The sequence below is a fragment of the Anopheles funestus genome, chromosome 2RL (assembly GCF_943734845.2).
Source record: "Anopheles funestus chromosome 2RL, idAnoFuneDA-416_04, whole genome shotgun sequence".
NCBI classification, from domain to species: domain Eukaryota; kingdom Metazoa; phylum Arthropoda; class Insecta; order Diptera; family Culicidae; genus Anopheles; species Anopheles funestus.
The window spans coordinates 16380926-16397614 of record NC_064598.1 but is presented as its reverse complement, the minus strand read 5'-3'; the positions used below and the strand labels follow the sequence as shown (position 1 = coordinate 16397614).

At 43.9% G+C, this 16689-nt stretch overlaps 5 protein-coding genes across 5 annotated transcripts; 2 read left to right on the top strand and 3 right to left on the bottom strand.

The window, feature by feature from the left end:
* The first annotated feature begins 80 nt into the window (after positions 1–80).
* Positions 81–1102, top strand: LOC125765151 (60S ribosomal protein L10-like). The gene is made up of 2 exons (XM_049430052.1): positions 81–459; positions 700–1102. Exons 1-2 carry the CDS (start codon positions 131–133, stop codon positions 1028–1030), a joined length of 660 nt encoding a protein of 219 aa, XP_049286009.1. The 5' UTR covers positions 81–130; the 3' UTR covers positions 1031–1102.
* On the bottom strand, positions 1074–2854 carry LOC125765043 (DNA-directed RNA polymerase III subunit RPC3). Its single transcript, XM_049429900.1, has 2 exons — positions 2552–2854; positions 1074–2485 (listed from the first exon to the last, which is right to left on the bottom strand). Exons 1-2 carry the CDS (start codon positions 2696–2698, stop codon positions 1112–1114), a joined length of 1521 nt encoding a protein of 506 aa, XP_049285857.1. The 5' UTR covers positions 2699–2854; the 3' UTR covers positions 1074–1111.
* Positions 2855–2864: 10 nt separating this feature from the next.
* LOC125765105 (GDP-fucose transporter 1) lies at positions 2865–4161 on the top strand. Its single transcript, XM_049429984.1, has 2 exons — positions 2865–3057; positions 3125–4161. Exons 1-2 carry the CDS (start codon positions 2984–2986, stop codon positions 4050–4052), a joined length of 1002 nt encoding a protein of 333 aa, XP_049285941.1. The 5' UTR covers positions 2865–2983; the 3' UTR covers positions 4053–4161.
* Positions 4050–5471, bottom strand: LOC125765116 (TBC1 domain family member 7). Its single transcript, XM_049429999.1, has 4 exons — positions 5133–5471; positions 4870–5054; positions 4389–4793; positions 4050–4317 (listed from the first exon to the last, which is right to left on the bottom strand). Exons 1-4 carry the CDS (start codon positions 5317–5319, stop codon positions 4204–4206), a joined length of 891 nt encoding a protein of 296 aa, XP_049285956.1. The 5' UTR covers positions 5320–5471; the 3' UTR covers positions 4050–4203.
* A 393-nt stretch (positions 5472–5864) lies between these two features.
* LOC125764998 (juvenile hormone esterase) lies at positions 5865–16652 on the bottom strand. The gene is made up of 6 exons (XM_049429810.1): positions 16301–16652; positions 15133–15394; positions 11550–12681; positions 11304–11482; positions 10934–11217; positions 5865–6538 (listed from the first exon to the last, which is right to left on the bottom strand). The coding sequence occupies exons 2-6, from the start codon at positions 15256–15258 to the stop codon at positions 6349–6351; spliced, it is 1911 nt and encodes a 636-aa protein (XP_049285767.1). The 5' UTR covers positions 15259–15394; positions 16301–16652; the 3' UTR covers positions 5865–6348.
* Between the last annotated feature and the right edge of the window lie 37 nt (positions 16653–16689).

The following is a 16689-nucleotide window of genomic DNA, read 5'->3' as shown; positions in this document are numbered from 1 at the left end:
GAATGGGAAGAATGAAGTTTCCGCTGAACCAGCCTGCCTATTCATCCATCAACACACAATTTGAAGTCTATTTGACGTGCTTGTCTCTTTTTCTTGGATCGTCGGACGATTCACACGTGTGTATCGCAAAATGGGTCGCCGACCGGCAAGATGTTATCGTTATTGTAAAAACAAACCGTACCCGAAATCCCGCTTCTGTCGCGGTGTTCCGGATCCCAAAATCCGTATCTTCGATTTGGGCCGCAAGAAGGCGTCGGTGGAAGATTTCCCACTCTGCGTGCATCTTGTGTCCGATGAGTATGAACAGCTCAGCTCGGAGGCGCTCGAAGCGGGTCGTATCTGCTGCAACAAGTATCTGGTGAAGTTCTGCGGTAAGGATCAGTTCCACATCCGTATGCGTCTGCACCCGTTCCACGTTATTCGCATCAACAAGATGTTGTCCTGTGCCGGAGCCGATCGGTAAGTGCTGATTCGCTGGGTGTGCAAAAATCACCTGCTCCTGCAACCTTCCGATGATGATATTGCCATTTTCAGAGCATTGGGTTATGAAATTCCCAATGATTACCCTTTTTATCACGTTGACAATTACTGAATTTTACTTTTCAATTCGCCTTCCCGCATATGTACAATTTGTACTCCACTAGCATTAACTCGCTTTTTTTTTGTTTTTGTTTCTTTTTCATACGCGCCCTGCAATAGCCTTCAAACAGGAATGCGTGGTGCTTTCGGCAAACCGCAAGGTACGGTTGCACGCGTAAACATTGGGCAGCCGATCATGTCGGTACGCTCGAGTGACCGCTTCAAGCCGCAGGTTATCGAGGCGCTGCGTCGTGCCAAGTTCAAGTTCCCGGGTCGCCAGAAGATCTTCGTCTCCAAGAAGTGGGGCTTCACCAAGTACGACCGCGACGTGTATCAGCAACACACCGATGCAGGCCGCCTGGTACAGGACGGATGTGGTGTCCAGTTCCGCAATGATCATGGACCACTTACCAAATGGGAGCAACATGAACGTGATCGCCTTTCCGCTTAGGTTGATCATGCGTTTATAAGAAAAAACGTACTACTTCATTTACAAAAATAAAAGAAAATTTCCTTTGATGCAGATTTTGTTTTATTTCTGATATTGTTGATACAGTTTCAGCATGAAGATGGTCTCGTCTATTCCGATTTCCGCACTGTAAAGGCTCTTAACGCGTAGCTTTACCTTTGCCAGTATTTCCTGCTCCGGAGGTGTGAGCGTTTCCAGGATTTCGCTAATATACGCATCCGATTCGCCGCGTTCCTTCATCGTCTCTACGATGCTTTCCAATCGTTGGCTCTTTTCAATCAATCGCTTGTTTACGGTCTTATCGTGCGTTAAGCGGGTGATCGAATTGTACAACGCCTTGTAGCTCAGTTCTAACAGCATCGAGACTATCTGCGACTGGTTAACGTAAAACAGAAAGAAAGACTTTGGCGCACCTGCGTTTCCACCGCCCGGTTTGCGGAACGTTTGAATTTGTAGAAAATTCTCTTCGAGCAATTTGTACGTTAACTGTTTTGCTTCCTTCGCAGGCACCATAGCTTCCTTTTGGATATCCTCCTGCTCGACGTATTTCTTCATGCGGATCACGCGGAAGATTCGGGCCGCTTTCGAGCCATACTTTTCAACGATGATATTCTCAATGCAAGCCCACGTCAGCTGTTCGAAGATTTTCTTCACATTTACCGTAAACTGACCGCCACCCTTGGTGTCGAACTTGGATAAGTAATCATTCGATTCCATCACGGAGATGTACTGATCGAGGTAGCGTAGCATTTCAACATTCTGAGACTTTCTCTCGCAGCGCTGCCTTAGGTCTACGAGCGCGATCGGGTTCGAAACCGCTTCCCAAGGGTTCGTGCGTTCCCGCATCAGCTGAAGCAAGAACTTCATGCATTCGCCCGCATTGCTATCAATGAGCCGCTCGATAGCTGTAACCATGATCGTGTTACGGAAATCGATATGAAACTGTTCCACGTTCACAAGCCAATGTACGCTATCGTCGGGCGCTTTGGTAGCTTTGCCATCGTGAAAATCCTTCAAAATTCGCAAATCCAGCTCCGGCATCACGAATGGATTGGTAATGTCGTGACAAAGTTCCATCAATTCACCACTACCATCGCCGGCAATCGGTACGGGCGCCCGAATGATGTAGTGTTCATTGGCTAAGTCGACGAATTTGTCTCTCAGCAACGCTAGCGTATTGTGATCCTTGATGTCAACGTTCGACATCGATTTGACGATAATGTACGATGCTGTCTGGGTACCTGACCGTAGCAGTTCTTCCATCAACACGGCCGATTCGTGGCCAAATTTTGTCTGTATTAGGTGCACGTAGCGAGGGTAGCGCAATATCATCACTATACGATCTTGGTGTAAGCGATACTCGTACAGCGTGCGAGCTTTGTTCAACTCAAACGCAACCATGTTGAATTTGATCAATATGGCCAACGATTTGCATACCTAAAACGATATGATCGTTACATTATTTGAGAACATTGAAGGAATATCTGTATCGTGCTAACTTACCTCCGATTTGGTCAATCCCGTTGAGCGAATTATTTGCGACAGTGGTTTCGCGATCGAAGCGAACAGATCGTCCACCACTGTTCGCACTACTTCACCGAAATGCTGTTCTATGATGCGAGAGCATAGTTTACCCAATTGAATGGACATTTTTAAGTTTTCATTAAAAATCGCGGCACAAACTTATGAAGCCTTCCACGTTTTTGGGGTCTTGCTTGCTATTGTTTACATTTTTTTTACGATAACCGGTTCGATTTGACAGCTGTCAGCGTTAGCATATGTAAACAAAACCAGGCAGCAAAAAAACAATCCCCCCTACAAGCCAGCAACCAATAGAACTAGGCAGATACGGTCGTTGTATCGATAAGAGTTAATGAGATAGTTTCGTAAAACGATGATAGTTAGCTTCAGGTGGTTCTAAAACAGCAATTAGCAATGTATCAACCATTGGAAAAGGAAAATTTGTTCACAAAATACATCCGGATAGGAGTGGTGGTTGCGGCCTATTGGTGAGTCAACGCAGCGCAACAACGTTGCGCTATTGTGGTACGGAATTAATGCGATTTCTTGTTATAGGATCATTTCCATTCTGACGGTGTTTGTGAACAAAGCACTTTTGAGTGGGTTAAAGCTCGATGCGCCGCTATTTGTGACGTGGTTTCAAGTGCTAACTTCATCGTCAATATGTTTCACAATGAGCATGCTCAGCAAGCGATATCCACGCATCGTCAGCTTTCCCGACGGTAATCCCTTCGATCGGGAAACTTTCCGCAAGGTGATCCCATTGTCCATCCTATTCACGGCAATGATAGCAACGAACAATCTATGCCTAAAGTACGTCGGGGTAGCCTTCTACTACGTGGGTCGTTCGTTGACGACCGTCTTCAACGTGCTATTGACGTACGGCTTGTTGGGGCAGAAAACGAGCACCAAAGCGGTTCTGTGTTGTGTGCTGATTGTGGCCGGATTTTGGATCGGTGTCGATCAGGAAAGTTTAACAGAATCATTTTCGCTGGTCGGTACAATATTCGGTGTGCTTGGTTCGTTGAGCCTTTCGCTGTATTCGATCTACACAAAGCGCACACTGCAGCACGTAAACCAAGAAGTGTGGTTGCTAAGCTACTACAACAATGTCTACTCTGCGGTACTTTTCATTCCATTGATGATCATCAACGGGGAGGTGCAGGAAGTGTTGAACTATGAACACTTGGCTGAGGCTTGGTTTTGGGGTGTCATGACAATTGGAGGCATTTTCGGTTTCGCCATTGGGTTTGTAACGACCCTGCAGATAAAGGTTACCTCGCCGCTTACGCATAACATCTCCGGTACGGCTAAAGCGTGCGCTCAAACAGTCATAGCGACGTCCTGGTACCAGGAAACAAAATCATTCCTTTGGTGGACATCGAACGTGGTCGTGTTGCTTGGTTCGGCATTCTACACACGCGTCAAACAGATCGAAATGGACCAGTTGCATCGTGAACAAATGAATAGTCAGAAGGTATGAGTAACAGTTATTAGTTTATATCTTATCTCCTTATACAAAAGTACAGGGTTTACTTTGAACAACACAAAAGGTATCTTAAAAATAAAACATTAACATAGTGCGCTTTCAATCGAGTAGACTCTCTTTCAGAGTGTTTGCACATCTTCGCTGACTAACTGAGTGTTTTTACCTTTGACTGTGGGATATATTCGTGGCCCTTATTTTGCTGCCACAGCTCAATCGCCCCGTTAACGATCATGTCGGCCGTTTCCTGTTCGTTCTTTATCTGAGAGTAAGAGAAGAACATTTAATCAGTCTGCCCGTTTCAAGGCGCAATGACACACAAACGTAACTTACACTGTCGATGCATTCGAAGAGACTTTTTCGATCCACACAACGGAGTACCCGTCGGCGCAGCATGCGAAGTATTTCGATCATCACAAAAACCACAATTTTAATCGCTCCGCCACATATCTTATCCCATATGCGGATCAATGCCGGCTCCGATAATACACCGGCAAAGAATGATCTGTACCAGTCGGACAGTGGCAGTGCGGTTAACATATCACAGGACTTTAAATGGATGTACAACCCATTATCTTCCTTTTCCAGAATTGTGTAGGTCAGATCGGAAAGTTTGCCCATTTCCAAGGATACCTCCTCGGAGTAATCGTACAAACTTTTCGCCATCCAGTACGTTTCGATGTCATTATCGAAAATTTCTAACAGAACCTTTGTGATGTTGCAGAAATGGCTTTCTTGCTGAGAATAGAACGCGTTTGATCCTAATTAATTTATCCATTGGTCGGATTATGTTGCATAATGGGGACATACTTACAGTAATGTCACGGCCCAGATACAGTTGTTTTTTCTCCAGCAGCCACATTGCATACAGTACCCTAGAGGTTGGAGTGTTCTCATCGACTATTCGCATTGTTTTGAGTGCTTTCAGAAGATCGTTATACACGGCTACCCGTTGCTCCATCACGTAGTCCCGGGATTTATCATATACCGGTGTAACGCCTAAAGGAAGTAACCGGTTTTAACAAAATACGTCGCATGAAGATTATCTGATTAACTGCTGAGATTTGTGATACTTACCAAGCAACGAATTCCATAGCACGGTACGATGTATTTTCGGCACTGTGAACCGAATACAGAACTGTGTCAGCTTGGTCAGGTTAAGGGGTTTCTCTTTCAGTAGAATTTCTAATGATTTCCGTTCTTCCACTCCTCGGCAGCCAACCTTTTCGTAGTAGGTTGAACGGAAATTACGCTCGTCTGCCATATTCTGCTATCGGCGGTACGATGTATTAGCAGATTTTAAACGTTTGCGATCACATTCGTTTACCTATTGCGCTTTGTGCAAATATTTGCTTATTTTGAAGCAGATTGTACAAAGAGCGAGACCTGCTTACCAACACACAGGCAAATCTGTATTTTGACAGTTTCGTATCGGATCATCTGATTGTCAAACTTCGGATGAACTCATCGCACTTCGGCTTATATACCCCAGTGAAAAAACTCTGCTAATGAAAGAAGGAAATATTTGAACGGCACACGTGCGCTCGCTAGCCGAGAATGTGAACGTGTGTTTTAATATTGTTTATTTGTTTATAAAATCATAAAGACACTCTAGGTAGTTAAATATTTTCAAATCATTGTCCATCTGCTAAATCAAACAAGATTTCACTTTCTTTTGTGGAACTCCAACCACGAGAAGTTTTACGTTGTTTTTATGGGTTTCTTTGACTTTATGTAAGCGGAGCAGGATGATCCTATGTACGAGAATAAAGACGAGCGAAGAGGGGAAGGAGGTACGTGTCGGAGATCGATCAGCGGGAAAAGGGTCGATAATGAAATATTCAATAAGATCGATTCGTGTTTTTATATCGGTTTATTTGTTTGTAATAATTCACTTTTAAGCATTCAGTCCTCGATAGAAAAGTCCAAAAATTTGTCTATTTTTTACCCTAGTTTAGCTTACTTACTTTGTAGAATGGGAAACAAAACATAACATCAACTACATCCATTCAAGATAAAAGCAAATAGCAACACTTACTAAACTACAGCTCAAAAGAAATGTACCCATAATGTATCATTTCAGTAGCAAACACGTCTACTAGTTGCCCTCCTTCAGCTAGGTATGAAACGATCCTAATACCAAAACATTTCTGTTCCTATGGCTTAAACAATTCACTAAAGCTATACCGGCTCAGGAAAAAAAACTGATTGCATTCCAGAGTCGGAGCACCCACACAGTACACTAAACTGATCTACGATCTACGACTCCGGTTTGTTGTACTGTCACGTTGTATTACAACAAATTGCCATTGTACTTGGTAAAAGCTTCATCCCAGAACTGTAGCCGTACCGCTTCGGGGTTCGTTTTGCTCTCGAGCGTCCCGGTAATGTCCAGGTAGGGTAGCTCGGTCATCGTGTTCGGTATAACCGACGGCCAGTTAATGCCTAGCACCAGTTCATCTTCTCCAAAGGGTGTGGGATTTCTGTGAATTGGATGATAATAAGAAGATGTAATAACTGCTGTACGGATAAATGTTAAAGTTTAATTAGTTTTCTTGATAATGCATAATGTCATCTGTTACATTGTGTGTTCTAAGGACATCGGCTATTCAATAAAACTTCACAGCATTGCAAATGCCTAAACACAGAATGGGCACACCTTCCTAATTAAAGCTAGTAAATCATCCAACCGCCTTATGTGCCTGCTAATGGACACCTGCTGATTCGTAACGGTCATCAATCAAGCCCTTGTTGGGGAACGTCACGATGCCTTGGTCCATTTGACGTGCCATCGACCGCGGTCATCTTGCGCTACTCCCTACATATGGACACACCAGTCATCTTTTTGCAAACTTCCACTGCCGCTGAACCGTCGCCTTTGGTGGCTGATTGATTTTGTATTGCTTTAGTTGATTTTTTGACATTATTACCTACCGGCATCCATCCCGGCAGGCAGGTGCAGCGAATGGTTAATTAGCCGGCATTGCTCTATTAGCGATTGCGATTTAGTTGCCGTGCTAAACTTTCTACCTGTAAAACATTACTAACCGCCAAGCACGTGCTAACTGCAGCACCAGCAGCTGCAGCGATGTGCAAATTTTCCCATTGTACACCAGGTTTGGAAATAACACCCTCCGAAAAGCGTTTAAACTATTGCTGCACCCGCTTTTGCTGCCGGCGCAACGGAGCAGTTCAAGATCACTGCAAAAGGCTCGATCACCGAAAGGGTCGTTTGGATGGGTGTAGAAGAGAGGAACGCATTTCGGAACCAAGTTATCACTCGCGTTGTCTTTGAATCGTTTCAAGAAGAAAAAAAGGCGACGCCTGCAGAGGTTACAATTGGACGGTAAATGGATTTATGCTGGGTATGGATCGCGCCATGCCGACTCAGTCCCAGACGGTGTGCCTTGTAACGCCCATAGGTGGCACGGTTCGAGGGCGACTGTTGTGCTGCAAAATGGCGAAGGAAAGCCGGTTCATTCGCGCGGCAGAGGGAATCGAGTTTTTCCAACGTACCGATGAGCGTCTTTTTCGCGAACCACCGCGTGCAGCGCGCGATCGATGCCGAACGGTGCGGTTTGTAAAAAGCATTACATAAGGAAATGCGAAACAAAACCAAACAAACCAGCCCATTTTCTGCATGCCGCACATAGCATGGCCACGGGTTTGGCCACGGGTTACCGTTCAGGAGGCTGATGTGCATGCAAGCCATAGTCGAATAGTTCGATTTTTTTTTATGATTCCCAGCGCATGTTCCCCAATTTTGGAGCAGGCTCCACAAACACTACATCAACGCCAATCTGTCCGGTGGTAGTTATCTTGAGCAGCTTCACTAATAGCGTAAGCATAAATGTGTTTGTTTCTCATGGTTATTGTTGTTCGGTTTTTGCATAACTTCTTCGCGCACGCACCTTTTAAGACCGTTGGTGTTTTGGTATTTTCCTTCTCTAGGTGCCAAGTCCGAGTACACAGTGGCACGTGTGCAATGAAAAGCAGCCTCTTGTCAAGCTTTCAAATTGTTGTAAGCTTATTGATCGCGTGCCAGAGCCGGTATTGCACAGCGCACTGTCCAGCACTTACAAGCGTTAGGACAGGCATACGTGGAGTGGGATTTTTAAAGTATACGATCGCGTTAGTAAATTTAGATTTGAATTTTAGGTAACGTTTGAGCTATTTTACTTAATTTTGACGCTTAGGTTTGAATTGTTTAGGTTTGAAAACGAAAAGAAATTCGCCAATGTTAAAGAGGCATTCCTTAATTAAATTTTCCTGATGACCATATATTGTTCCATATATTTAAAGGAAGTGAGAGATACAAAAAACAACAAAAACTGTCGCTTTTTTTAGTACCACATGCAACGAAAACTATAATTTTTAATTATAAGTTTTGAGTTGACCGCAAAAGTGATTAAAAAAATTATATAAGATCACCAAAATGGAATGGCGGGATTGGTTCAATAAAACCCGGCACTCTGTACATATTCACATTTGCATTTTCAAAAGCATTTGTGTCAAGTGATTGCTGGTTGCATCCTGTTGACAAAAATATGTGCAATAAAATATGCTCTTGACTGCATTAATATTGGTAAGCTAAAAATGTAAGGTAGTTTACCCTTTAGACTCATCCTCTTCGAACGCCACCTTATTTATAAGCAAAAATAATGAAAAAATATCAAATAAGTTATCACAAATGTGGACATTTTTTATCTACTTTCGATTGGCCAACGCTACGAGTGATGTTGCGGCGCCCAACTGCTTCATTGCATTGAGTAAAACCAAAAGGTAATCGTGTGAATGAAGACGCACCGGAATAGTTTACCGACAACACCGGGTTTGAGTTCAGCTTTTCGGCTGTCCCCAAAAAATTGGGTCACGTGGTACGAGATGGTAAAGAGCAGTAAAAAGGGCTTGATTACGCGAAAGGGCCGGTACAATTTACGAGCATTAAACAAAAGTTGTACGGTGTGTAGCGAAGAGCAGAAAATAATAGCCAATTGGGACAGAAGAGGGTCAACGAATGAGGTTACCTGTGCATGGTTCATTAAACCGTTGACAGCGAGGGCTGCTAAACAGCGATTTGCTCCCCTCCACCGTTTCATCTCCATATTATTAGCGATTTATTGCATTACGTGAAAAAAAAATTGATGTTTTCATACCAATGATAAAAGAAATCTAATGTGATTTCAAAATTCACAAGTTATCAAATTTTACAACCAAAAATGCCAAAAATGGCAGTATCCGTTTCAGTTTATTACTCTGCTAAACTTCAACCACTGATGTTCGGGTGCTTATCAAAGCACACTAGAGATGAGAATAACAACTCTTTTTAGTGAGTCAACTCAGAGTGAATGAGTCGTTATTAGGAGTCAGCTCGTTTAACGACTCATTTCGGAGTCACAAAAAAACCCCGCATAAATGTATAAGTCATTTATAAGGCCTAAGAGGACTAGGAGGGTTAGGACCTTAGGAAATTTTCAAATTTTTTAATTTTTTAATTTTTTGTATAGTTTTTTATTCTTTTTTTATTCAAAGCATTATTTCAGTGAAAAGAAACTTATTTCAGCCAATTGGCATTAAAATAAATCAATTTATAAAATTTTGCAAAATTACTCAAAAAAAAAGGTAAGGCTATAGACTTAGGAAATTTTCAATTTTTTTTAATTTTTGATTTTTTTTTATAATTTTTTATATTTTTTTATTCAAAGCATTATTTGAGTGAAAAGAAACTTTTTTCAGCCAATTGGCATTAAAATAAATCAATTTAAATTTTTTTGCAAAATTATTCAAAAAAAAGGTAAGGCTATAGACTTAGGAAATTTTCAATTTTTTTTAAATTTTTAATTTTTGGTATAATTTTTTATTCTTTTTTTTTATTCAAAGCACTATTTGAGTGAAAAGAAACTTATTTCAGCCAATTGGCATTAAAATAAATCAACTTATAAAATTTTGCAAAATTACGCAAAAAAGTAAGGCTATAGCTTCTGGAAATTTTCATATTTATACTATTTTTTTCTATACAGAGCGAGCAGTATATTCATTTTGCTAGTTTGGGTATTGTACACAAGCATTCCGTTTCAACTCATGTGTTTCAAACATTTCGTTTCGCCTCGTTTTTTTTCAACTCACTCCCATATTTTCGATTCAACTCATGCATTTACTCTTTTTGCGACTCGACTCACCACGGACGGCTACATGCTTACACTCATGAGTGAGTAAGTGAAAAAAGAGTCACTAAAATTCCTCGTGGTGAGTGAAAGAAACTCGTTCAATACAACGTTCCAATCTCACTATCTCACTCTTACTCACTTTGCACATCTCTAATGCACACCATAAGAAGGTACAATAACCTTGAGCATAACAGTATTCTGTTTTTTTTTTGGGTTACTGTCGGCAGACTTCCAACCTTGACCCTGCTTCCAAGATGTGTTGGCTCACCATCACCCCATGATCTCCCGATACAAAACCGTTGATTAGTATGCGACAGTGTCCTAACGGTTCGCTAACGTGGCACCATCGTTAGAGGTGTCTTCAGACGCAACAAAAAAGGCAAAGATAAAAGCAGTGGAAATGTTGCATAATCAAATTCCAGCGAAACCGTTTTACCACACTGTAATAAAAGCAGTTTGGCCACAAAAACAAAACCAAAAAATAAGATGGGACTGCGAAAGATGGCAACGATGAGCGCACCGTTGGGACAGGATTGTCGAAAGCTTCCTTTCACACACAGCTTGACACAAACGATAAGAGCCGTGCACCGTACGAAATCGCACTGTCCCAGGGCGTCTGTAGGTTTGTTGTTTTCTCCATCAACTGGGCGACAAAATTGCCTTTGTATCACACCACTTAGTGTGTCTTCATAGCGCGTTCGCAGTACTTACCCGTACTTGGCAAAGTTGGACCACATGCGGGTCATCTTATGCATCACCTGCAGCTCCGGTGAGGTGTTATCTAGCCGCAGGTTAAGCACACCGAAGTGGAACAGATATCCGAGCTCATCACCGTGACAGGCACCGGGCCAATCAATGCCCAATATCCGCTTGTAGATCCCTAGTGCACCGTCGTACGCGAACCGATAGATCCACGTTGAGTTGAGCCCATTATGGGACGCATGCAATCGGGCATAATCGGTAATACCGTGCAGGAACATTACATCCGACATGAGCTATTTGTACACCGAAAGAAAGAAAGACAAAAATGTTGAGAAAAAAGCATCCACTTGACTTGATTTGATCACTATAAAACACTTACATTCATCATCTCCTGAATAGTTTCGTTCGAGACACGCTTTTCGCCCATGTAGAATCGCTTCATTCGTGCCGCAAATTTCTTCCCCTCGTCCGATTCACGATCCAGCTGCAGATTCAATGGTATCAGTCGCTCAAAGTCTCCGTCGAGCGTTTGCAGCAAATTTGGATCCTTGCGCAATCCTGCATTCCCAAGAAGAAAAACTCGTTAAACACGTGTAACATCGCTTAGCCGCGGCTACAAGCTTACGTCGCATAAACAGCATCGCTTCGTGCGAATTAAACCCGACGATCACCGGCACGTGATGGTACCGGCCACTCTTCAGCAGTGCCAGCGGTTCCTCCACGATAAGCGGTTCCTCGTCCGAGGCATCCTCACCGGTCCAGTCTTCCAGCGATGGCACGAACGGTAACCCAATGCTTCGACGCACATCTTCCGCGGTGAGCGTTTTAAGCGCGGCATCGACAATCTTCTGCGGACTGGTACGGCGCAACTGCTCCAACAGCTCGCCGGTATCGTTCGTCCGAATACCCAGCTGTTGGGCAAGCTTAAATGCACGATCTTTGGTATCACGCGCGATGGCCCACGGGTTCAGCACCGAACCGCTATGGGCGATCGCTTTGTGAAAGAGTCCCTTCGATAGTGGGGACAGTGTGAGCAGCTGTACCGATACGGAACCGGCCGACTGTCCGAAGATGGTCACATCCTCAGGATTGCCACCGAAGGCGGCTATGTTTTCCTGCACCCAACGAAGCGCCAGCACCTGATCCTTAATGCCCGCATTGCCCGGTGCATCCCGACCCACGCTCAGGAATCCGAGCGGTCCGAGACGATAGTTGAACGTCACCAGCACCACTCCGTTCGGTACGAGATAGTCCGGTCCGTACAGGAACGCATTGCCCGAACCGAACGAAAATGCGCCACCATGGATCCACACCATTACCGGCAGCTGTGGATTATCCTCACCGATCGGGAGCTCCGGCGAATAAACGTTCAGAAACAGACAATCCTCATTACCCTTAAAGTTGTCCAGTATCATGTTGCGATGCGGACAGACGGAACCTTCGCGTGTTGCACTGCGTATCCCTTTCCACGGTTCCTCCGGCAGTGGAGCCCGGAACCGGCGCTCACCGATCGGCGGTTGCCCGTACCGGATGCCTTTGAACGCGTAAAACGAACCGGAACCACCACCCTTCACCTGCTGCAGCCGGCCCTCCAGTGCACCGTTTTTGGTGAGTATGATGGCACGGGACTCGCGCTTGAACGAACTCACCACATCACGCACGAACCCCATCGTCGTGCGCGGTATGATCCGTACGAGCGAGTTGATCGAGTCGGAGTCACGTGCGATACCGGTGAATGTTTTCCATGCTGCCGTTTCCTGGGAAGGTAAAATGTGTTGAAGGTGGTTAAATGATCTTTAGACAAATTGTGCAATTTTGTACCAATTGCGGTAAAGGGCATACGACTTTGTCTAGTTCTATCAATTTCCCATTTATGGGCGGAAAATGTCTCAATTAAGGTGCATCAGCACAAGTTCCTCCGATTGCTAGGAAATTTAAGTTGGTCATGCATGAAAGCTAAAGGCTGTGTTCCAATAATAGTATGAAGATTTGAGCTTCTAAAGCCTTATGATAAGACAAAAAATGATTCTTCACTTAACGATCAGATCTTCAAGAAGATTGCAGATATTCAAGAAAATCACCAAGCTGGCAACAAAAGAGCTAATGAGCCAAAAGGGTACAAAAGTGAAAAGTTTACTTAAGCAAGACACAAGGTTTGAGTTCTTCCTCTGTTTGTTGAAGTACAATTTCTAGCGAATCAAAGTACCGCTCAATTTCACTACTCTTTGCGGGGGGAATCGTTAATCTGCAACGGTCGGGTGCATCGTAGCGTAATGCCAAACAGCCTTCGATGCACCACCTGCCGTTTCGTGGCAGTTGACTGGGCAGGCATTAATTAACAGTCAAAGTATACGTACCACCTCCACCGAAGGTCTTAAACGGTCATAACCTTGCCATTGGTGAAGGTCATACATGTGTCGTGGAACTGTTTGCTTCATTTCTTTCCGTTTGCTCGGCCTCTGTCTTTCCCTCCGTTTGTCTCCGATTGATGGCTCGACCATGGGCGCAAACAATTTCACTATTGCTTTCGATCATGCATTGCAATAACTACCATTCCGCACACAACAGTGAGAGGAACTTCCACTGAGTGATTGTGTTTTTTCCCTGCCCCCAAAAGGCCAAGACCTTCTTTTCTTTCCGCATCCGTGGCAAAGTGGAGAAGATGAGATACTTGCCGGGAGGTCACGTTTCACGCTCGTTAAGCCTAGCAGTGTCATTTTCGTTTGCCATTTTGTGTGTCAATTTTTAATGCTCACACATGCCAAAAGGTACAGTACCGGCGTACGGTACATACGGGTGGTTAATGATGCCTTCCTTCATTGCTCTTTAGCAGTATTTGCTTCATTTCCAGTGGAATCACCGCTAATGTGTTTGCCGCTAATGCGCGTTTCATGTTTTAGTGACTCAATGAGTGTACATTTGCGTGTCAAATGTGTACAAAAAAAACTTCAATTCAACACTGATAAGGAGCTTTTGTGTGGGAAGTTAGGGAAAGGAAGGGAACTTAAGTTACAGTTTGGTCCCTTGGTGAAGTGCACATAAACGGTACTTTCCACAACAAGCTGTATGTAGCATTTTTAACATCTCACAACACGCAGAAATAAAACTTTTACCATAAATATTTCTCATAAACTTTCTTAACATAACGCCAACCTGTCCATTCTTGTTATGCTGCGTCGTCAGTTCTTCAAGGTTTCGTTTATTGATATTATTTAAGTCACGTTAAATAAATAGAAAATAAGTAACTAAAAATAATAATATTTTAAGAAACTGTTGCAAATTGTTGCTATGGAACTATATAAGGAGTGTTCGCACACAAAATAAATTAATCAAAAGTAAGTTAAGAACTTTGTATATGTTGCGATTCACTACGGGACGGGTTCGAAAAATGTAGACGACACCAACTTCCTCCCTTTTGCGATCGTTTTGACTTCGAGTTCGGGTTCGAATCCCACCTGTTGACCTGTTGTTGGTTTGGGGGGCTTAAGTTCAAAGAGGGTTCCATTTCCCTCGTATGGCGGAATGTGAAGCCCGCCCGCGCAATACTACTTAACCACAAAAAGCGTTTTTTCTCATACTAACTAACAGTTGAAAGCGACTAATTGGCGCTTGGGGATTTTTCTTTTATGATTGCCCGCTGGTAAAGGATTACGATAAAGCATAAGGACAAGGACGTGTATTGACAAAGTTGAGGATTAATTAGAAGCCCTACGTGACAAGGCCATGAACATGCGGCACTAATAAAGCATAGATTAATATGCCACATTTCAAACGTGGCACACTCGTGTGGAATGTGCGCGATTGTCCAATTTTTCCCCACTTTTTACCGTCCAACTGCTAATTGGAGAGGGCTTTCGTGCTTGAAAGCATGGTAAACAAACACTAACACTGATCTATGCACCGGCCCGGGGTCGACCGGTGAAAGCCTTCGCACCTTTACGTCTGGCGATTGTTTCTAGCTATTGTTTCTAGTTTCAGCTGATGCACTGCTTAAAAATAGACGATCGAAAGGATTTTCTCGCTTTTGTTTATATTTTCATTTCGATATTCTGAAGTCTGAAAAACGTTTCACCGATCCAACGTGATATGGATTTACTGCTATTAGAACGGTTCAAAGCGAAAGACAGCAACGCGTCAGCAAGCGACGAACCTTTCATATCGATACCGGCCCGCGCGCTCTCCCGTATTCCCGATTTATTTTAGCTTACCTTCAGTTTGTTTGATAATTGGCCAGCACTGGCCAAGGCTTCACCGAACGTTGCTGGTGGAAGAGCATAGCTGGAATGTACACCGATGGAAACGAGGGACAGGATCAGCACACGGAAGGCGTACATCGTTCGTCTAATTCGTCTTGCTGATTTTCTCTCGTTTTTTTTTTGGTTTTAAGAACTTTCCACTTCTTCCTTAACCGTTAAGGAACGTCCCGACCAGGACGGGACCGATTTCACGCGACCGATCTGTTGCACCAGACTGTGAACGGAAGTGTAGATAAAACATATATGTTTGTTGGTAAAGCAATGAATGTTCGCGCCAGCTCGTTCGGGCACGGAATTGGTCCACCGCGAATCAATGTCAGTCAGTTTCGCCAGCTACCACAACGATTGCGTATCTGGCTAAGTCATCGGCATGAGCTAACGCACAGCTCTCACAGCATCTTCACTCCGTTCGAGTGTGTGTACACCGAACACCAACCACAACACGTCTTGGGAAAAGAGACAACCCTGAAAAATATCCGCAACATTTCGATAGGATTCAAACGCGTTGTTTAAACAAGCCGCTTTCCCCTACCGCTGTCTGATCGTGCACACGTGTAACGGATGAATGGGTGCCTTTTTTTCTTTGGCTACACAAAATTCGGAAAATATGCCGCTTGCTACAGCTGATAGTGTTGATAAAATCGATAGTGATTGCACCGATAGGATATTACCGAGTAGCAAGTGGACGAGCGTTCTCATGCATTAAACACCGCACACGCATCGAGCCTACTCATCCTTACGATTGCTTCACGCTACATGATCACCCCGATGCGAACGATCACTTATTATTTGCATGTTTGCATTCATCGTAATACTGCTGGTTGCCACCACACTGGTCGCCTTTCTCCGTCCAGTCAATATGCGCTTTGTTACTTAACGCGATTGGATCTTGTACGAATTGTGCCAAAAATGGGGTCCACACTAATAGGGTAACTCATTGGATTATCATCTCGTTATATTTTTTTGCACTGCAGAGTCTTTGATTTAAAAAGAGTATTTGTGTGAATTTAAAAGGATTTTTTTAAACCGTTCTCTCCGTAGAAAATAAGCTTTTCATGAGATTTCCCACAAACATATTTGTAACACTTTTTGAACACATTATAACGATTTATACACAAACCTTTGATTTCTCGTATACTACTTCCTTTCAAGCAGTTAAACCTTTTTCACTTGGACGGCGATAGTATAAACTTCGAAAAATCACAACACGATCGCGATCTGCAGCCGTCCGTACGGGGCTGATGCTGGAGCTCGACTGAAACCGAAAGCACCGTGCTGGTTTTCATATTGCGAGCAACGCGTGGCTTCTCTTCCCCATTGCGTTCGGTCATCGCGCGCATTGCATAATGCCGGTGGCGCTGTATCGCGAGTCTCACACGCAAGCACGCGAGAACAACACACGCGGACCGTGTTTCAGGTGTCGGCAAAGGAGTGCAACTGCTGGCGCTCTCACCGTGGACCGCTCTGAGCAGTTGACGATCGACTGCCGATCGATCCCGTCGTAGACAC